We start from the raw sequence: 22,963 nt of genomic DNA, 5'->3' as shown, positions 1-22,963 counted from the left end.
CACAAGATATACAGTCTGTCCCAGGTACGATGAGACTGGTTCCATCAAAGTTCTTAGCGCAGCGATATCTATGAGTGAATGATGGTAGGTGAATGTTCTACCCTTCATCTACTTAACCTCAAAATTTGAGCGAATTCGGTTGATATTTCACTGTGGTTTGACATTTTATGTAAAGTCACTTTGTGTACGTCGGTCGAAAAACCAACTTTTAAATTGGGTAAAAGTGGTGCAGAAACGTACGAAACGCTAAAAAATGTGTACGGGGATGAATGCATGTCCCGTGCACAGGTTTTCCGTTGGTTTGACCGATTCCGGGTCGTGAGGACCTTGCAGACGATGACCGAGCACCGCCGCCAAAAACCACTCGCAATGAAGAAAACATCGAGAAAGTCAAAGAAATTCTTCGAAACGACCGCTGTGTGTCTGCCCAGATATTATCTGGGAGTTCTACAACGATTGTGGGCCAGAATTCGACGAGTTCGACCGGAATATCGAGAGCCAGGCAGTTGGTTTTTGTTGCACGATAATGCACCATCGCACAAAGCCATTATGGTACATGAATTCTTGATCAAAAAAGGCATCATTGTTATCGATCACCCTTCGGCGCGTTGCAAAACGTGTCCAAGCGCCCGGGGGCAGCCAAAATATGGCGTCGACCCCGGGGCTTATTTCTATTATTTGCACCGGATAAGGAGGGGCAACGGTGGAGGCCGGCATACATGGACAGCAGGTCTTAAAAGGATAGCAACCTTTGACTTTGAGAGACTGTCAGCTTGTACCACCAGGTACAAGTAACAATGCCTCTCTCTGTAGTCGCCGTGCGCTCGGGATAGCACTAGAGATGTCGCTTCCGAACGACAACTCTCAACGTTATCTGGGGAGGGGAGAGTGTCGTGAGCGTGGAGCGTCAGATAGCTCAGTGGTCTAGAGCAGTCGCCCGGCAAGCGAAAGACCCGGGTTCGATTCCCGGTCTAGCGACTACCGTGCTCTCGATATTTTTCTCTCCTCGGAACGAAAAATGAGATGCAGGTCCCGAACGCACGGCGTCCCGTCGCCACCTAGTACGCCCTCCTTCTTTCTACCACCGTATTCACCTGATTTGGCTCCGTGCGACTTCTGGCTATTTCCCAAACTGAAATTGGCGATGAAAGGAAATCGTTTCGATACCTGGTCATCCAAAAGACTTCGACCGCCATACTAAAGGCCATTTCAGCCGATGAGTATAAAAAATGTTTCGAAAAATTGGTCGAACGTTTCCAGCGCTGTATTGATTCAGAAGGAGACTATTTTAAATAAACAAGAATAAAAAATCAAAATAATAAACGCTTTGTATTTTTTTTAGACCAGTCTCATTGGATCTGGGACAGACTGTGTATAACTCAAGATACCAAATTCTTACCGTAAAACATGGTGGAGGTAACGTAATGGTTTGGGGATCATTCTCTTATAATGGAGTTGGTCCATTGGTTGAGATCACGGGTACTATTAATGCTATAATGTATCGAGATATCAGGTGTAGTAAAAAGAAATCCATTATTTTTCCAATAGATGGCTTTAGTTATCTATATTTCGCGTTATATAAGTCCGATCGGGTTCTACTAGATGGCGTTAGAAAGATGAGATTTCGTACTAAAAAGACTTTTCTGACAGTTTTGTGACTAGTTGACACAGTTTTGTTTGAGCGCGCGTCGAAGATGGACACTAGCAAAGAGAAAATACGCTATATTTTACAGTTTTTCTTCGATAAAGGCGAAAACGCAAGCCAGGCGGCTGAAAATGTGAATAGTGTTTATGGTCCTGATACTGTAACAACCAATCACGCGCAATTTTGGTTTCGTCGATTCCGTTCCGGTAATTTCGATGTCAAAGATGCACCACGCACTGGAAGGTCAATTATCGAAAATATCGATAAAATCATGGACATTGTCGAGTCCGACCGTCATGTAAGCACTGTTTCGATTGCCCAAGAGCTAAAGATTGTACAAAAAACCGTTTGGAACCATTTGAATAAGGCTGGATACAAAAAGAAGCTCGATGTATGGGTACCACACGAGTTAACGAAAAAAAACCTCATGGACCGAATTTCCATCTGCGAATCGCTGCTGAATCGCAACAAAATCGACCCATTTCTGAAGCGGTTGGTCACTGGTGATGAAAAGTGGATCACTTACGACAACCTCAAGCGAAAACGGTCGTGGTCGAATCGCGGTGAGCCGGCGGAAACGGTGGCCAAGCCAGGATTGACGGCCAGGAAGGTTTTGCTGTATGTTTGGTGGGATTGGCAGGGAATTATCTACTATGAGCTGCTCTCCTACGGCAAAACTCTTAACTCGGAACTGTACTGTCAACAATTGGACCGTCTGAAGGAAGCAATCGCCCAGAAGCGGCCAGCTTTGGCCAATAGGAGAGGAATTGTGTTCCATCAGGACAACGCCAGGCCACACACATCGATAGTGACTCACCAGAAGCTCCGGGAGCTTGGTTGGGAGGTTCTTATGCATCTACCTTATAGTCCGGACCTGGCACCAAGTGATTACCATCTGTTTCTGTCCATGGCGAACAATTTTGCTGGTGAAAAATTCGATTCAAGAGAGGCTTGCGAAAATCGACTGTCTCAATTTTTTGCCAATAGGGACGAGGGCTTCTATGAGAGAGACATAATGAAATTACCTTCCAAATGGCAACAAGTTATCGAACAAAACGGCGCATATTTGATCTAAATCGGATCATTCTAACTATGGTAATTAAAGCTTTCAATTTCATGCAAAAATAATGGATTTCTTTTTACTACACCTAATATATTAACACAGCATATGCTGCCATATGCAACTCGAAACATGCCACGTGGTTGGATTTGCCAACAAGATAACGATCCCAAATATTCATCAAAACTAATAAAAGAATTTTTCATCGTGAAAAAAATACGTTTTCTTGACTGGCCCTCGCAATCGCCGGACTTGAATTCTATTGAGGATTTGTGGCAAGAACTCAAACTACGTACAGGAAATAAGAAACACTCCAATAAAGCTGAATTGTGGCAAGATGTGCAAATTCAATGGCAAAATTTACCTCAAGATCGCATTTCTAATTTAATAGCATCAATGCCTCGCCGTTGTGCTGCAGTGATTGCTTATAAAGGCATGACAACAAAGTATTAAGTTTAAAAAAATGTTGACAATACTTTCTGTTACTATTTGAATAATATCTTTTTCTTATGCATAAGAAAACTTTTTGGCGCAATACTTTGCACTGTTTGTAATAAGACATTGTGTAAAAATAAAGTATTTAGAATTATTAAGGGTTTGTAAAGTTTATATAATTGTAGGACAAATAAATACATTTCGTTTATATATATGTGTAAAGTTTCTAGCGCTCATTATGAAATGAATATATAATAATAATTGTGTGGCTCAAAAGTTTTGCACGCCACTGTAATGTATCCTTATAGTATTCACAAAACATTATAACCTTTTTTGTCAAAAATTAAAACAACTCAACAACATTCCATATGCGACGAATATCAGTATAGGATGTGTTTCAAAATTACTGATAATGGAGTGTTATAATGGATAACTTCCTAAAAAAATAGTTTGAAACAAATTCAAAGAAGTCTAAATAAAAAATTTTAATTACTAAATTAAAAAAAAACTTGAAAAATATTATCTCCAATCGTGTTTTTCATCAACATGGTTGCTTTAATGAAATACAGTTTTTATTTTTGAAAATTATATTGTAAAAATATAATATTTTAATGAAACAACTCTAAATCAAACAAGTAAGAATATTAAACCTAAAGAAATTTTTCTCTGTGTAAGTTTTGTATAATATACTAGCATTCTTAAACGTTTAAATAGTACAAATGCGGATATTCCCACGAAAATAGGAAATTGTGTCCACGTGAAATCCATGTAGTTTTGCGGATTCCATGTGAACGTGTAACGTGCGTTCCACGTGGATTCGACGTACTTTTTTATGGGGATATACATATTGGTATGCATTATGAACCTCAATATAAATAGGCGATACGTCAATATAAATAGGTCTACTCAAGCGCGATGAAGGCATTAAAAATACAGAAAAATATAGAACTATACAACAAAGCATCTACGGAAAAGCGGAATAGAATTTCTGATTGATTAGCTTCCCACCATTTCTTTTATTTGTTACTTCTGCTTTGCTATTTCTTTCTCTATCGGAACTCACCTTTATTCGCAATAGAAAGTATTTGCAGCTTTTAATGGATTGCATGAATAATTGTGTTATACAAAGTGTCTTATAACCAGGGTTGGGAAGTAACTGGTTATTTATAACGAAGTTACAGTTACAGTTATTTTTTTTAGTAACTATAACTTAACTTTGTTCCGTTTTTCCATTTGTAACTGTAACTTAACTTAGTTACATTTATTTGGTAACTAATTTAATAATTACTTTAATAGTTTATATATTTTACTTTATATATTTTAAACCTAAGTTTCTGGTAGTACCACAGATGTCTATAGTATAGACATCTGTGGGTAGCATGATAATGCATGCGATGCTCGATATCCAATAAGCATTAGTTATTCTAGCTGCGTTCGGAAAGTGTGCTATTGCGTCATCTATCTTTATAATTCATTAGATATAAAACAAGGGTAAAATGACGCAATAGAACTAATAATCTCCTCTTCGAACGCAATCTGTATTCCTCTCAAAAAATTATATTCCTATTGGATATTTCCATCGCGCGTCGTCAGTCCTTAGTCGTTAACATAATCTGCGTTTAGCGTGAAGTACACTGCGTGGTTCTTACTTACTTAAAAATTGAAGCTATGGATAAGACATTGCAATCATTAGAAAAGGATTTTAAACTGTCATGGCCAGCATATGTGGAAGTATTCGAAATATTATTCATTATTCAATATATTTATAATAAAGTAACATTGTAATGTATAATATTTTATATTCAGAATAAAGTATAATTATCTAAGGTATAATTTAAATTAGTTTGAAATTTACACAATTACGAAATTTAAAATAATAGTACATTTATTATAGAAAAGTAACGACTCGTTACATTTTAAGTAATTGTAACTATAACATGTTACTTTTAAAATTTAGTAACTTGTAACTGTAGCTAATTACTTTTTTAGTGAAGAAAACTGTAACTGTAACTAATTACTTTTACGAAATAACTTTCCCAACTCTGCTTATAACTAATGTTACAGAGCTCGTGGAGACATAGAGCAGATTAAGTCCTGGTCTACAATAGGTAATTTAAGCTTTAAGCTATAAGAAATTATCCAATTACAGTTGAATGTGAGGAAAATAATCAACTGCCGTTGGTTAATTTCTTATAGCTTAAATCACCTATTGTAAACCAGGGTTAAGACAAACATAAATGTCTGATACCGTTTTGCGAGATTCGCGATAATTATCGAGTTATTAATGACAGAAATCTGAGGAGTGGGAGCGCGCCTACACAGATGATTGGAAAAACTATTTCGACAAGAGCGCAGCGCAGTCGATTCAGCAACTGTTGCCGGTGCGCAGCTAGGGAAAGGACAAAGCGCCGCTATTTGTGTTTCATTTCGCTATACCTACGTCTCGTCGCGGTGGCGGGGAAGCATGAGGAGAAGGTGAAGATCGCGGTGAAGATGATTCGGAAGAGGATGAGTAGATTTGGATAAAGCCACGGAGCAAGGCTGTATGGAAACCTCGGATACTGGCTCGTGGCAGTGATATTGTAAAGGGGAGGTACGGAGGAGAAGCTGCCCGCAAAGGACTGAAGGGAGGAGAAGGAGAGGTTATATGAGACCGGTCGTCTATGGGACGACTCAAGGTTATCAGGGAATAAGAGATGAAAGGTGAGATCTAGGAAGAAACAAAAGAGAAGAACGAGAGAGTCTTAAACTATTTATGTCGACGTGTCGAACAACATGATCCGGACGGTCTTGCGCTATCAATAATATTGATTCGATCTCGAAATTCTCGCGGTCTAAGCAAAATTCCGTTTCCACTAGAAAACAAGGGCACCGAACACGAACAACGTCAGGGTTGGGAACAAAAAAGGTGGTGAACTGTGGAAAAGAAGCAATAGATAATAAAAATAAAAAGGACTAACTACTTTATGGTGTATATTACACCGGAGTTGAAAAAGATGGTTTGTTGACTGGAGACGGCCTTAACTCCTAGTCCGGATGCTGAATAGCAACAGTCCTTGTCCCCGGGTGACGTCTGAACTTGTGCAGCGTTGGGATGGGGTGAAGCGTAGTTGCAAGCGTGATGATAGCATCAAACAAGACAAAAGGAGAAGACGAAAAGGCACAGAACGCAAAGATATTTATAAAGTGCTGAGGAGGAGGTGGAAATAAAATAGGGTGGAATTTTCGGAGGTGGAGGCCGTATGCAGTTTTAGGTTTTGATTTTGATTAGAGAAAATCGAAGCAGTCGGGGAAAGTTTGGCCATTAAAAATACGGAGTTAGGAGGTAGAGGAGGATTAAGCAACAGTCTACTCCTTCTTTTGGGTTGGGATGATTTGATAGGAGAGGTATTGTTTTTGGGATAGGTTTTTCTCGTTTCTGGGGTAGTGGGTGGAAGGTGAATCCGCACTTCTAAGTTTTTGCGTTGAGGATATGAGCAGAGAAGGTATACACCATCCAATGGTGTACCGTGGGATTCTCGGAGTAACAGTTAGGGGGATGTGGAGAGAGTCGAGGTCGTGTGAGAGTAATAAAATAATAAAGTATTTTAAATATAGGATTGCTAGATAGAGACTGCAGATAAGGGCTATCTGGCAGATGGGATTGTTGAATCAGGATCTTAGATCGGGCGGCGCCGGTTTTGTTTCACGTTACCTATCTCTCCGTATTCGCGATTTATTTGCCCTTTGGATTCGTCGAGCACGCTAGATGTTTCCCAAATTCTTTTCAGAACCTTTTGAACCGAGGGATATCTATTTTATGATATGCGAACTTTTACGACCATCCAGTATTGAATGATTTTTCTTTTCTTAGAACTATTGAACTACGAGAATCTTTTTGCCGATATATGGCGTGATCTCTCACGTCATCGTGCTCGAGGAATTATGGGAACGCGTTCGTTAGGTATGAGCATATGAACTTGTAATAAGTAATATAAAATTAATTCGCTTTACTTATTAAAAAAATATTTTAAGTACGCGGAGTTCGCAGGACGTAACACTATGTTTTTCTGTATTTTTAATGCCTTCATCGCGCTTGAATAGACCGTATTGCCTATTTATATTGACCTATTTATATTGACGTTTCGTAATGCATACTGATATGTATATCTCCATAAAGACGTACATCAAATCTACGTGGAACACACGTTGTATTTACGTGGTATGTACAAAACCACATGGATTTCACGTGGACACAATGTTCCTGTTTTCTTGGGAATATCCGCACTTATATTATTTAAACATTTAAGAATGCTTGTATATTATACAAAACTCACACAGAGAAAAATTTTTTTTGGTTTAATATTCTTACTTGTTTGATTTTGAGTTGTTTCATTAAAATATTATATTTATACAATATCATTTTAAAAAGTAAAAGCTCTATTTTATTAAAAAATCCATGTTGATGAGAAACAGAATTTGAAATAATATTTTTCAAAAGTGTTTTTAGATTTAGTAATTAAAATTTTTATTTGTACTTGTTTCAAACTACTTTTTTGAGGGTTAATCATTATACTATACTGCCTATACTGATATTCGTCGCATATCGAATGTTGTTGCATTGTTTTAATTTTTGACAGGAAAGGTTCTAATGTTCTGTGAGTACTGTAAGCATACATTATATAGACACAAGTCACAAGAACATCGTTGGAGTCATTGGGATAACTGCGTGCCACTCGATTGTCAGGTTAAGTAGAGCCTTAGCGCGGTCAGCACATGGATGTTACCGCTTGGAATCGAAGCTATCGACGGACGCAAGACACGAGAAAATTAGGAGTAATATTTTGTATAACAATAATATTACAGTTATATAGCAGCTATATAACATTTTAGTAACATGTATTAAGATTTCTGTTATACAGAGTGATCCGAAATTCGTACATTAGGAGTATAGAACATGATACTTTATCAAAAAAAAAAAAACTTTTTCCTTTAGCAAAATTGCATCCGATAAGTAGTTTTTGTAGGAGAACGTGTTAAAGTTGGTGAATAAGTGCTCTTGTCTATGTAGCGCTTAGGACAGGCACGCGCGCCTTACTCACGTACTATATACCTAGTCAGTGACTAGTATTCATAAGTAATGTCTTTCATAACGCTCATACGGTTGTGATTAGTTTACATCTTAAAACTGTACTTAAGACAATCTTAAATAACAAGAATCAATTATGAACAATATCGGGATTTGACTTTCTTCCGTATTGATTAAATAATGAAAAATTAATACAATAAGTACTGCCTTTATTTCGTACGTAATAAATAAATAAAAAATTGTTTGATTGCACAATATCATCTGAAAATAAAAACAAATGTAACTAATAATATGCTTTGCGTGTTGTGAAATCCCGGTATTGTTTAGTTCATAATTGATTCTTATTATTTAAGATTGTCTTAAGATTGTACAATCTTAAGATTGTATAGTCGTATTTGTACAGTTTTACAGTAAAATTTTACAGTTTACAGTCGTAAACTAATCACAACAGAGCCGTATGAGCATCTTAAAAGACTACTTATGAATACTAGTCACTAAGTACACACGAATGAGGCGCACGCGCCGACCCTGAGCGCTACATAGACAAGAGCGCTTATTCATTAACTTTAACACGTTCTTCTGCAAAAACTACTTGTTGGACGCAATTTTGCTAAAGGAAAAAGTTGTTTGTTTTAGTATAAAATATCATGTCCTATACTCCGAATGTAAGAATTTCGGAGGATCACCCTGTATAACTGTAACTTTTTATAAGTGGGAAATTACAACTAACATGTATGTGCTTGTGACGTACACATATTATACACATATTACGTGTTATTACGACAATATAACTGTTATGTAACTGTGTTTACTGGGTTATTTATAAAAATTGGTCCTTATCAAGTCCAAAATTATGAGCCCATAATCTAGTTAGCGCATTTGATAGCTCTCTCTAAATCGGATAATTTTTGTCTGAAATGTTTTGTCTCAAATGTAAAGATTATGAAATATTCTAGTAGATTGATTAAAATGACTCATCTTATACCTCAGAAAATTCTTAATGAGAAAATATTATAATATTGTTGCGCCCTTGCGCAAGAAAAATAACAGAATTAACAAAACGAAAGAAGCTTTATTAATACGTCCGTTCGCCGTGACAAGACTGGGGCGACTATATTCTCATCTCATAATCTTTCTTTTCTTTAACAACCTCCTTGACAACAACAGCTGTCAAACAATCTCTACTCGATTCCTTTGCAGTCCACTCCTAGGAGCGTGGGGATAACATGTCCCCCAAAGGCACGGGCGCAGCACTGCCCTCCCTCTTCCAAAATTGTCGTCCCGACAATTTCATGGAAAAGTTGCTCTCAATGCTCTTCTACGAGTCTGTCTTCAAAAATTTCACACCATCTTTGCTGCTCCAAGGCATCTTTGGCGATTCCTTGTCACAACCTGGACTGCTGTCTCAGGTTCTCTTGACTACGCCATTTCTTGTCCCAACAGCTACCAGGCCGAAAAATTGTCGACGTGACTCTTGAAGTTTCAGCTCACCGCTCTTCAGCTCCTTCTTCGGATAAAGGGGAGGGGATATAACCCGTGGACCCAACGTTCTTTAAGAGAACACCCCTTACCCCCACCTTGGCATTCGCCTTCTGGCTCACGGGAAAACCTCGGTCAAAAACCGTGAGTAAGGTGGCCTTCTTAGATTTTTCGATGTCATCCAAGCTTCATCAATTTCACAACCAGCCTTATTTTTTCCTGAAATTCACACAAGAAAAAGAGAGTATCTGTTTTTTACAATTTTAACTAAAATCTACAGCAATAAAAATAACTTTTAATATCTTTTCCTAAACTGATAAGTAGTTAACCTATCTGCATGAACAATTTTTTTTATGCTTAGAAGATTGTTGAATACAGTAAACAACGTTACTTAATTTTTTAACTATTTCATAAGGACCCTCCCAATTTCTCTGAAGTTTGGGAGCCCTTCCTACAATGCGACGCGGATTAAACAACCAAACTTTTTGCCCTTCTTTAAAATTAACATCCTTAGCTTTTTTATCATGTGAAGATTTCACTTTTATTGATTTCATTATCATTGAATTTTGAGTTAAATTATGAATTATATTCAATTTTTTTTTTAATAAAGGAACAAAAGGAACAAAGGAATTTCTTCTAATAATTCTTCATCATTAGGAGAAATTCCACACTGAAGATCAAGAGGCAAACGAAGATTTCGAGCAAAATAAAGCTCTGCTGGAGTAAACTTCATAGTTTCATGTTTCGATGAACGAAAAGCTAAAAGACACATCTGAATCCATCGATCCCAATCTCTCTGATGAATTGAAATAAATTTCGAAAAATAATCTAAAATTGTTCTCTGCTGTCGCTCCACTTGACCATCTGACTGAGGATGCAAAGCAATCGTTTTCTTAATTCCTAACGAATAAGCAAGCTCCCGGAAAAGTTTAGATTCGAAACATTTTCCCTGATCAGTATGGATTTCTAAAAGAACCCCATGACGACTAATCACATGATTAACAAACGCTTCAGCCACCGTTGAAACTCTTATATTCTTGAGAGGTACTGCTTCAACCCATTTCGAAAAACAATCTATCATAACAAGGAGAAATCTATTTTTAGAAAAACTAATTGGAAGTGGAAAATATCTAATTGAACTCTATCAAATGGAGCTCTAACATTATAAATCTGAAGCGGTGATTTTCCTTTACTAGAAGGACCCGTCCTCCCAATACAGATCTCACAAGATCTACACCAGTCTTCTACATCTTTTTTGCAAATAGCCCAATAAAAATTTCGACGAATCCTAGCTAAAGTTTTATTCATACCAAAATGTCCACCAAAAGGAGAATCGTGAGCCTCCTTAAGTATGCTAACAATTTTCTCACCAACAACTTGTGACGTGGCGGCCGTGAAGGCGCCCGTCACAGTGCGAACCCTCGGTCCTTACGCGAGGTTTGCGGGGGGGGGGAAGGTATCGCGCGAGAATTGCGGGGGAGAGGAGACGCATTGCCCCCCCGTATTAATTATTATTAGTGATAAGAGCGCGCAAGTGTGACGGTCCCGCGTCCCTGAGCTGTGTACCCCTGGACCTCCTGCGCCGACCATCAAGACCGGAGGAGCCAGGAGGAAGAAGAGGACATCACCTATCGCCCGGACAGCCACCTCAGGTGAATGCTCCTCCTTATCTCTCTTATTACCTACTCCCGTATCGCCTCAAAAGATTCTCGCTGCCGTTTCCGTTGTCCACAGGCCCGTAGGAATATCAAGCGAATCTATCGTCGCTCCCGTGCTCGAAGCGTGACCGCATGCGAGACAAGGCCGGTCTAGGAGCGCAAAGACAGCGGGAGCGCGAGAGAGAGAGAGAACGCGCGAGAGTGAGACCGAACACCCGCCCCGTGGATCGAAAACAAAGATCCGCGGAAGGATTTCCGTACTGGGAGAGAAAACGAGGAACGGGGAGAGAAGAGCCTCGAGACACAACAAGGAAGAAAGGAGAGACACTGTTTTTGGGAGCAAATAAAAGAGCGAACTCCCGTTTTCGCTCTCTCTTATCGCTTACTTCGTCAGTCTACTTCCGAGTACTGCGAATTGATTATCGCCTAAAAAAGGATTGTCGTTTGCCGTTAGCGAGAGGGAAAGTTTTTGTGGTGTTCCACTCGCCCAAGGAGTTACCGTTGGTGGCTGCGTTGCGTAGGAGCGAGCGGAGGAGGGAGATCGAAGGACTACGCCGGGAGGTTCCCGACTGTGTAAGACCGTCCACCTGATTTTCTATTTCGGTATCCCGTGCGTACCGTGTCTCGAACTAATTGTCAGCGCAGAGCAAGTCCCGAATTCGCGAGAGCACACAGCGGAATGTACCGTATCGAGGGGTCGGACCGTACCGATTCCCGGGAAATAAAAGTGAGATAATCAAAACGCGCAGTACTATTCTTGTGTTTTCCCGATCACTTCCCGGATTCCCGATCGAACCCTCCCGTCTACCGACTTAAAATATTGAGGAGCTACCGGTCCCGTCGAATTCGCGTGTCTCGGCCATTTGGTAGTTTTTCGTTTCGTGTTGGTGATCGGTGCAGCCCGCTGCACCTGGCGCCCAACAACTTTAGTGCGAGTGCGAGCGGCCGGGGCGCGTGGGCCGACGGCAGTTTGCCGACGGCGAGAAGAAATCGCGTTGCAAACTATTTGAAAAACTTGTTTATTCAAAGAAACTGATTCCCACTTTCTAAATAAAATTCCCTTATTTATTACTAATCCCACATTTCCCAATCCCACATTTTCCAATAAATTCTAGCAACAGCTCCTGCAGAAATTACCTCATGCCAAGTAGGACTTTCTCCTAATTCATTTTTTCTTAAAAATATAGAAACAATCTTATCTTTTAATTGAATTTTTCTCCAATCTTGTCCACCTCTTAAAATAATTCGACCAACTTCATTAACTTTATTAATTATTTCTTTTTGTTCTATCTTACTACAATAATTACAAGAATTTAAATTGCAAGGACGGCGAGAAAGTCCATCAGCATTTTGATGAGAACTCCCTTTTCTATACTGTATTTCAAAATCATACTGTTGGAGTCTCTCCAACCATCGAGCCAACTGTCCTTCTAATTCCTTAAAAGACATTAACCATCTTAACGAAATATGATCCGAACGAACAATGAAATTCCTTCCATATAAATAATGATGAAACGATTTAATCGAATCTACTACTGCGAGCAATTCTCTTCGTGTCACACAATAATTACTTTCTGATTTACTTAAAACTCTACTATAATAAGCTATCACCTTCTCAGAATTTCCTTGAATTTGAGATAAAACTGCTCCGATACCATGATTTGAAGCGTCAGTGTCTAAAATAAATTTTCCTTGCTCTTTGGGAAAAGCTAATATTGGAGAAGAAATTAAATTTTCTTTCAACTTCTCAAAAGATTCCTGACATTGACTTGTCCAAATAAATTTGGAATTATTTTCCGTCAAAGTATAAAGGGGCTTGGCAATTAAAGAAAAATTTTTAACAAATCTCCGATAATACGAACTAAATCCTAAAAAAAACTTCTAAGTTGTTTTCTTGTTTGAGGAACCGGTCACTCCTTTACTGCAATAATTTTCTCAGGATCTGTAGTAACACCTCTCTCAGAAATTATATGACCTAAATATTTCACAGATCTGCCTAAAAGACTACACTTCTTTGGATTTATACTTAATTTAGCTAACCTAAAACGTGAAAGTACAATTCTCAAATTTTTAATCATTCCCTCAAATGTTTTACTAAAAATAATTACATCGTCTAAATAAACCATACAAATTTTCGACAATAATTCCCGAAGAACTCGCTTCATTAAACGCTCAAAAGTCGCTGGCGCATTACATAACCCAAACGGCATAACAGTAAACTGCCAAAGTCCTCCTACAGAAAACGCCGTTTTTTATCTTCCGGACGAATTTTCACCTGCCAATATCCTCTTTTTAAATTTAAAGTCGAAAATCAAACATTCCCTGACAGCTGATCTAAAATGTCATCAATTCGAGAAATCGGATAAGAATCTTTTAATGTTACAGAATTCAATTTCCTATAGTCTACACAAAAAGGTAACGTCCCTTCTTTTTTTTAACTAAAACAACTGGAGAAGCCTACAGACTCTGCGACTCCTCAATTACTCCTTTCTCAAACATTTCCTTAATAATCCCATTTACCTCAGAACGAACATGAAAAGGGATTCGACGAGGAATCTGCTTTATTGGACGAGAATCTGTCAATTCAATCTTATGCTCCAATAAATTAGAACCTTCTGCAATAATTTCTTCCGAAAATACATCCTGAAATTCAGTTAAAAGCTTAGCAAATTCCTTTTTTTGTTCAAGATTTAAATTTTCTGAATCTCTATCAAATAACTCTTTCAAAAAGTTAGGAACTTGCACTTTTTCCCTAATGCGAGAACATAAAATTTCCTCTTGAACTATTCCCAAAATAGATTGTAAATTTTCTTCTAACCCTGTCATTGAAAGAAAATCTAACCCAAGAATGCATTCCTCAATATCAGCAATAAAAACCGGCTGTTATGTCCTGCGGACTCCGCATACTTTGAATTTGTTGTCAAGTAGGGCGGATTGCATTTTATATTATACGACCAAATGTTCATATTCCGCGACCCTCCGAGAACAGTGACGTCACACACACAGATTTCTCTTTTTTTTCTCTCTGCATTAATCACCGGAGTTTCCTCTATTTCCGTCGGAAAAGATCCGCTGAGTCATTTTAGCCATATATCTCCTCTCCAAATAACCTTAAATAACTTCCCGTTCGGAGCAATAATTTTCTTTGAAGACGGACCGACCAGACAATCTTTCATGCTGTTATATGATATTACTAGCCTTTGATCTTCGGAAACTCATGCTTTCCCATGTTATTTATAGATTTTTATCGCGCATAATCTCTGACTAACCCTAGCGGAACCTTGAAATCTTTTACTGCCATAGATACCCGAACCTTTATCATATTTATCTAAGAATCCCACTAAAACCCTACCTCCGAAAAGTTTGCAACAAAATCCTATACCCATATTTGGACATAAACTTTGGAGCCTGACGCAACTTCTCAAACCCCATCTCTCGACCAAGGTGACGTTTTTGATAAAATGAAAAGGCTATGCCACTTCTACTTCTCTTCCCGACCGACCCGCAGCCAGGACAGAGTCTTCTCTCCAACACCCCTTCAGGATCTCTTAATAACCAACCCTACTAGTGAGGCAGATCAGAGTTCTTCAGTTGTCAATTCTTCTGTGCAACGATTTCGTGCATCCTTGAGACATTGCGAGAGATCCTGCTGAGACCAGTTTCTAATTCTTGGCGCAACTTGGGTCTATCCTCACAGACACGTAGCAATTACACTTTTCATTGTCAACTAACATCATAGAACCAGCAGTAAGTTATTTATATTTTCTTTTGCCTGAGTGACCTCTGTCTTTTCATTTTCTTCTCTCTCTTTTCTTTTCGTTTCCTTTGTTTCCCTTTTTTTAGTCCCTTGACATTCCGCCTTAATTGTTAAATCAGGTGCCAGTGGCCAATCTTTTCGATCACAGTCGGACATAACGAACACGGAATTTTGCTCAGACCGCGATTATTTATACATATATGTATACGTACACATTATAAAAGCTTATAAATTTTATTTCATTATAAATATCCGTCTAATTACTAATAAAACAAGTTGTTTGTAATTGTAAGCCAATCACGTTTTCCAAATAATTATTCTCAACCAAAAAATTCTCCCTTCCCTGAACCGTCGCTCACGGTCCTATCCCAGGTAAAAGGATACAGTTCCTTGACCTAAATAAAGGACCACCGACGTACGCCCGCGCCAGATAAAGGGGTTATTCCGATCCTTGATCTGCACCGCAGACTTGCGAGTACGTCGGAGCTTGCGAAAGCAAGCGTCAAGTTGCGTTTCTCCTCCAGGACGTAACACGGCATTGTTAATATAAATTTTCCTATTTCAATCGTAACATTAGTTTTAAAATGTACAGGAACCTTTTCCCCTGTGGGATACAAAAGAAAATTTTTTACTTCAATCCTCCTTCTTGGAGGCTTTACAAATTTCTCACAAATTATAGTGACATCAGAACCCGTATCAATCCTGAAAATACAAGTTTCTCCGTTAACTTTACTATAATAACAAAAATTTTCTCTAATTCTACTTAACCTAAACTTATTCTCTATCGGGGTTTCATTTTCTTTTGCCGAATACTCCCCGTCCCATTCGGCAAAACCTAGTTTAATTGCTTGTTAACAAAAACAGGACATTGTGCTCTAAAATGTTCCTTACTTCCATAATTCTAACATTCCCTATTATTAAATTAAAATTCTTCCTTTTATTATTAAAATTCTTCTGCCAATTTTGTAAATTACCCCGTTCATTCCGTGAAAATTCCATTTCCCTTCTTCGAGCAAAATTTCCCGTTTTCTGAACATTTAAATTAAATTCTCTTTCACAAAATTGTTTACTTGAAAAATTTCCCTCTTCCGAAATCGTTTGAATAATTTTCGCACGCTCTATTGCTAATTTTAAAGAAACAATTTCCTCAAGCTGTAATATTTGTTTAACTAGGCCTTCTGATAATCCCAAAATGAATTGGGCACAAGCTATTTTGTCACGAACTTCATTTTTACATTCTGAATAAGCTAACTTGACTAATTTTTCTAATCCCCCCCCCCCATAAGACGCAAAATCTTCATTAATTTTAATTTTCCTATTAATAAATTGAGAATAAGAATGCTGAAAAGAATTACTTTCTCCAAAACGTAATTCTAACTTCGATTTCAACTCATTATAATCTAAATTTTGTTCTATCCCATCTAAAACTGAACGCGCCTTCCCTCTCAAATTTGTCGCAAAAACTAAAGCCTTTTCCCCCTCACTCCATACATTAGCTCGCGCAACTAATTCAAACTGAGAGACATATTCATAAAAAAACTCAGTACTGTCGTAAATATCGGGTTTTAAATTAAGAAATTTTTGACACTGACCTTGACAGTTTTCCCCTTGTCCTTACTGCTTCATCCTCCGATTTTGTCGCAACTCCTGGAGCTCCAGTCGCTCTCGTTCCCGCTCCTCACGTAGCTGACGCAACTCTCGCATCGCTGCTATCAACGTCGGAGCCTCTGTCTCTGCTTCCTGTCCGGCCGCAACCGCCTGACGGGCTTCTGCTGTTTGACTCCGCGTTGCCATCGGAGAATGTAACATTTCTCATAACACTTCTTTTCACTCGGATAATAAAAAAAAAATCGCATCAATGCTCCCGCACAACGTCGATCTTATCCCGGACGAGCCCCCAAACAATATTCTGAAAAGCTCTCAACGTAATATAAGAATACGTAATGAAAAATACAGAGTACTTGTACTTAAAAAATTGAAGATGAACTTCACATCATCTTCAACCATCGATTATCCAACGTTAAATTATTGTTACTATTTTATTTTCTCCTTAAAATCCCCATGCAATTTTTATTTGAAACATTTTACCGATCTCACTTTTCAAAATATTCGGCTGGATGAATTATAATGAGCCATATAAGATAAAAATATAAGAAATAACTCGTGTGCATAGATCATATCTAATATATTTTATTTTATACATTGCAGCCATTGGCTATAACGAAAATTTTGAAATAGATAGCCATCAAGAACAAAACACAGCGCCAGGTAAATATAAGACTTCACTTTTATGACGGTTTTTAATTTTTAGTTTTTAGTTAGTCGATTTCTGTTTAATGAATTTATTATTAAGATTTTATTACGGGATAAATAAGAATGAAAATTAATCTTTTAATTTAATTAATTATTACGTATATTTCTTTGTAGTTGTGAAATTGACGCCTATGTCACAGCAGTATTCTTTAGCAGCTGATGCGAATGGATCGTGTAATCAAACGAAAGTGTTATTAATTTTAAGTATGCTGTACATTATATATTACGATTATAACAATTGACAATAAATTCAAGTGATGTATTCAATGTGAATAAGAATATAAAATAGGTTGTTGTAATATATATATCAAATAATTAGCGTCATAATTATTGCTATCAACTATAACGTCAATATGTTGTGATTAAATCGTACAAGGAATTATCTTTATTAATTATTTTCATATAGTTGGTTCATACCATCATATTTTCAGCGATAACATTGAGAGATTTTATTGATTTATTATTTACCAAACACAGCCAATCAAAATCGAATAATTATTGGGGACTTGAATAAGTTCTCGCTGTTTCCCGACAGATGGTATTATCTTAGCCTTTTTGCATCGGGCAATACTACAGCCAACTTCATCGTGAAGTTCCACCATTAGGTTCGAAGTGAGATTGAGGACCCCTGGCTTGCGAGCCAGGGGCGCCTCTCCCGTCCTCCCCCAACCATTTCCTCCACACAAGTCTCGCGATGCGTGGCGCCCAGGAGGGGCCCTAAAGGGACATAGGGTACGGCGGGCGGTAGAAGCAGTGCAGCAACTATTCCTTCGCCCGCCACATAGCACCCTCCGGACGGTGTCCCGCAGGGGTTTTAGTGGGTGCGAGTCCCACATAACCCCCGGACCCTCTCCCCAGGGTCTGGGGGTACCCATAAGGGGTTTCCCCTGCGAGATAGAAAAAAAGGTTCGAAGTGACAGTATATGTTATTCCCCCGAAGCGTAAACAACATATTTTTTCATAGCGTTAAACGTCGAATTTCGTGCCAAAAAAAGAGTATTTACGGGGAATTTTACTGCATTACTTTTTTCAAAAAAAATTTGCAGCTGAAGCACATAGAATTCTTGTGGAGACTTACGGCGACCATGCTCTATCGGATACAACATGCAGAGATTGGTTTAGACGCTTTAAAAATAATGATTTTGATGTTGAAGATAAAGGACGCTTTGGCGCACCGAAAATGTTTGAAGACGAAGAATTGGAAGCATTACTCAATGACGACCTATGTCAGACGCAAAATGAACTTGCAGAATCATTAGGAATTGATCACATAACAGTTGCCAAATGTTTAAAATCATTAGGAATGATTCAAAAGCAAGGAAATTCGGTGCCGTACGAATTGAAGCCGAGAGATGTCGAACGGCGTTTTTTCATGTGTGAACAGCTGCTCCAACGGCAGAAAAGGAAAGGTTTTTTTTGCGTCCTGTTGTGACTATGTGACTACGTATCGTGGCAATGAAAAGTGGATACACTACGATAATCCGAAGCGTAGAAAATCATAGGGTAAGCCCGGCCAGGCATCAACATCGACGGCAAAGTCAAATATCCATGGTTCCAAGCTCATGCTCTATATTTGATGGAATCAGCTGGGTGTAGTATATTATGAGCTCCTCAAACCCAACGAAACCATCACGGATTGCTATCGACTACAATTGATGCGTTTGAGCCGAGCATTGAAGGAAAAACGGTCGCAATACGAGGAGAGACACGACAAAGTAATTTTGCAGCATGACAACGCTCGGCCACATGTTGCAAAACCGGCCAAAACCTACTTGGAAACGCTCAAATGGGAAATCCTACCTCACCCACCGTTTTCACCGAACATTGCTCCTTCCGATTACCACTTGTTCCGATCGATGACTCATGGCTTGGCTGAGCAGCACTTTCATTCTTATGAAGATGCCAAAAAATGAGTCGATTTGTGGATAACCTCAAAAGATGAGTCGTTCTTTCGACATGGTATTCGTATGCTGCCAGAAAGATAGGAGAAAGTAATGGCTAGCGATGGACAATACTTTCAATGACATGTTCTTTACTAATTTTTTTAAATAAAGCATTCATTTTCACGAAAAAACAGCGAGAACTTATTCAAGTCCCCAATATTTGTGTCGCGATTAACCATGCATTAGTATTTTCTAACGCTATTATGATGGGATATGTTGTACGTAAGTATTTGATTGGACATGCTGTTGTGGTTTGAGGTACAGTGAACATTTGTATTTCGCACGGTATTTCCGTGTCTATACCGTAAGTAGGTTTGTTTTGTATACAAGTGTAGTGATTGTTTAATTTTACACACCCGTCTAGCTCACCTTTATCTAACACTAGGTAAGTGTGATTTTCTACGTTAATTGTTACTTTAGTGTGCGGAACCTTTGTTACCGTGAATATATCTTCGTGGAGATGAGTCGGTACGGGAATGATATGAGCGTTATTTGGAACGGTAATATTCCGTTACTTATAGTATTTAGGTAAGTAATTACATCATTTTGATCACGCATTATATCATTTAGTATTGTGTCAATTACCATAAAATGTTCGTCTATTATGTCCCTATTATAATATCTTCCCTCTTTTTCTTGTATTTGAGTAATGCTGTTCCACATTAGTTTCGTATCGTATTCTACCGCGTCTTCTGTTTCCTTAAGGTGCCCTATCGTTTTATTTAAAATGCTAAGCTGATTTGCAAGAACGTGTTCTAATACTTCTTGGTTATTGCTTAAAAGGTTTACTGTTCTTTTATTATTTTTTCGTCTTCTGCGTCCATTATTCCGAATAAACTTTTAGCTATGGATCCTATGCCATTAACTAATCCTTATCGCTTATTCGTTTTTCCTAGGTATACCTAGTTTATTAATTGTGCGTTGCTTCTTATGCTTTGTACCTGTTTTTCAGCTAATTCTCCTAGATTTCTGCACATGTTGCGTGTAAGCTGATTTATATCATTAGGTTTTCGCAACGTTTTTTTACTATATCCACGTATATCTTTTGTCTCTCATGTAAATTATACTTTCTTCTTTGGTGTATATATAAAAATTGTGTGCGTGTGCAGGATTTAGTGGGAATCGTCGTGGAGGTCAACGCGTGGACCGAGCGGGTCACAATTTTTTGGGTCCCTGATCTGGAGGTCCGACCTTATACGCCGAGGCTGGCGGTATTGAGGTGGCCCCGAAACATTCCTATTTTTGTACCGAGCACCCCGTCAGGTTCGTCGCTGCCTTCGTCCTTAGATTGGTGAGTTTACCTAGTTTTCCATAAATAGTTTAAGTTTATTTGCGTGCATACATAAGGTAATTCGCCCTTTTTTAATTATGTAGTTGACGTCGGAATTTTTCGCTAAGACTCGTACGGTCTGAGCCACATCGCGTCTAACTTTTTGGAGCGTCCCCGTCGCACTGTTTCGTCGTGGAGTAGCACTTTGTCTCCCACATGGAATTCGTTTGGTTTCGTTTTTCTATTGTAATATCTTTTTATTTTTTTCTTTTCTTCCTTGAGGTTTTCTTTGACCATCTTATTTGTTGCTCTTATGCGTTCTTTTATTTCTTGCGCGTAATCGTCGATTGTGTAGATAGGTTTAGGCGGTGATAGGAATGTAGACGGTCTTCGCGCAGTGTCCGTAGACTAATTCGTAGGGGGTGAATCCTGTACTTATGTGTGGCGTCGTGTTATACGTAAACATCGCGTAGGGACCTCATTCGTCCCAATTCATTTGATCCGCGTTTATATAATGTCGTAAATATTCGGCTAACGTTCGATGCGATCATTCGAGCGCGCCATTGCTTTGCGGGTGATAGGCCGTCGTTTGTACCTTCCCTATCCCTAGGAGTTTGCATGTATTTTTGAACATGCTGCTCAAAAAATTCGTACCCTGATCGGTGAGGATCTTTGTAGGTATTCCGTACTCTAACACTATTTTTGTCACGGATTCTTTCGCGACAGTAGGCGCTTCTTGATTCGGTATCGCCATTGCTTTACTAAATTTCGTCAAGCTATCCTGAAAACTTAGTAGGTATTTATTTCCGTTATTGGTTATCGTTAGAGGTCCCACTATATCTAACGCACATTTTTCAAATGGCTGATCAGGAGTATCAGTCAATACTAGAGGTGATTTTGCTCGCGGTGTCAATTTATTCCTTTGACAATGTTCGCACTTACTTATGTAAATTTTTATATCGCGGGTCATTCCCGGCCAATTATGCGCTAATCGTATTCGCTTTAGCGTTCTATCGATTCCTTGATATCCTCCTAATGGTGCATTATGATATTCGTACAGTATTTGTCGTTTTTCTTCTTTAGAGTAATCTCGAGGATTCTCGGTGTTTTCTTCAATCTTGTCCACGTCTACTAGATTGGCTCTTATTATTCTGCTTAGCGCGTCGGCGTTCATATTCGCCTTACCTGCTTTATAAATTATCTCATATTCGTATTCTTCTAACTTTAATCGCCATCTTATCAGGCGAGATCCTGGGTCGGTTACATTAAATAGCCATACCAATGGTTTATGGTCGGTGACAATTTTAAATTTTGTCCCATATACGTACGATCGAAAATGTTTGATTGCCCATACGATTGTGAGCAGTTCCTTTTCCGTCGTGTTATAGTTTTGCTCGGCGCGCGATAAAAAATTCTGCTAGCTACCGGCTGATTTTGACCTATTTCTCCCTGCGATAATATAGCTCCGATGGCGTAATCTGACTCGTCGGTAAATAATGATAAATTTTTCGCAAAATTGGGAAACGTTAGGACTGGTGCGGTAGTTAATTTAGTTTCTAATGTATCGAATGCAGTTTGCTGTTCTTGAGTCCATAAAAACGGCTCCTTTTTCTTTGTTAGCTTAGTTAAAAGCTTGGCAATTTGTGAGAAATCTTCTATAAATCTTCGATAGTAATCTGCCAATCCGATGAAGGATTGTATATCCCTTACCTTTTTTGCAGTAGGGAAGTTTATGACGGCTTCTAGCTTCGTAGGGTCTGGCAGGATTCTCTTTTCTGAAATTACGTGGCCTAAATATACCACTTCTTTGCGTAAGAATTCGCATTTATCTGGCTGCAATTTTAATTGATTTCCGCGCAGACAGCTCAATACGTGTTTGAGTCGCTTGTTATGCTCCTCTAGACTCGCGGCATATAGTACTATATCGTCGAGGTATACTAGACACTCGATTCCTTGAAGTCCTGTTAGTACCGTGTTCATGAGTCTTTAGAACGTCGTTGGCGCGTTTTTAAGTCCGAAGGGCATCCGATTAAATTCAAAGTGTCCGTACGGGGTTGAGAACGCGATCTTCCTTTTGTCGCGTTCTACCATCTCGATTTGATGATATCCCGAGGCGAGGTCTAATGTTGTAAAATATTTCGCATTTCCTAACTGGTCCAGTATATCTGTGATATTGGGCAATGGAAATGAGTCGCCAATAGTTAAGTCATTTAACTTCCTGAAATCGATGACTACTCGAAGCTTTGTTTTCCCGGATGCATCGGGTTTTTTGGGCACAACTAGGAGTAGAGCATTCGACTGACTGCAGCTCGGACGAATTATTTGATTTCGCAAC

General features: G+C 38.6%; 1 protein-coding gene across 1 annotated transcript in view; it reads left to right on the top strand.

Annotated features, from left to right (window-relative positions):
- Window positions 1–17,687, top strand: part of LOC105186657 (neurotrimin) — a 98,984-nt gene extending 81,297 nt beyond the window's left edge. The window contains exons 9-10 of the mRNA XM_025301520.1: window positions 17,311–17,370; window positions 17,530–17,687. Of these exons, the coding sequence (XP_025157305.1) occupies window positions 17,311–17,370; window positions 17,530–17,657 (188 nt within the window). The 3' untranslated portion in view covers window positions 17,658–17,687. The remainder of the gene's footprint in view (window positions 1–17,310; window positions 17,371–17,529) is intronic.
- Window positions 17,688–22,963: the final 5,276 nt, after the last annotated feature.

This window comes from Harpegnathos saltator, unplaced genomic scaffold (assembly GCF_003227715.2).
Source record: "Harpegnathos saltator strain DR-91 unplaced genomic scaffold, Hsal_v8.6 scaffold426, whole genome shotgun sequence".
Classification (NCBI taxonomy): domain Eukaryota; kingdom Metazoa; phylum Arthropoda; class Insecta; order Hymenoptera; family Formicidae; genus Harpegnathos; species Harpegnathos saltator.
This window is presented reverse-complemented; position numbering and strand designations above follow the sequence as displayed.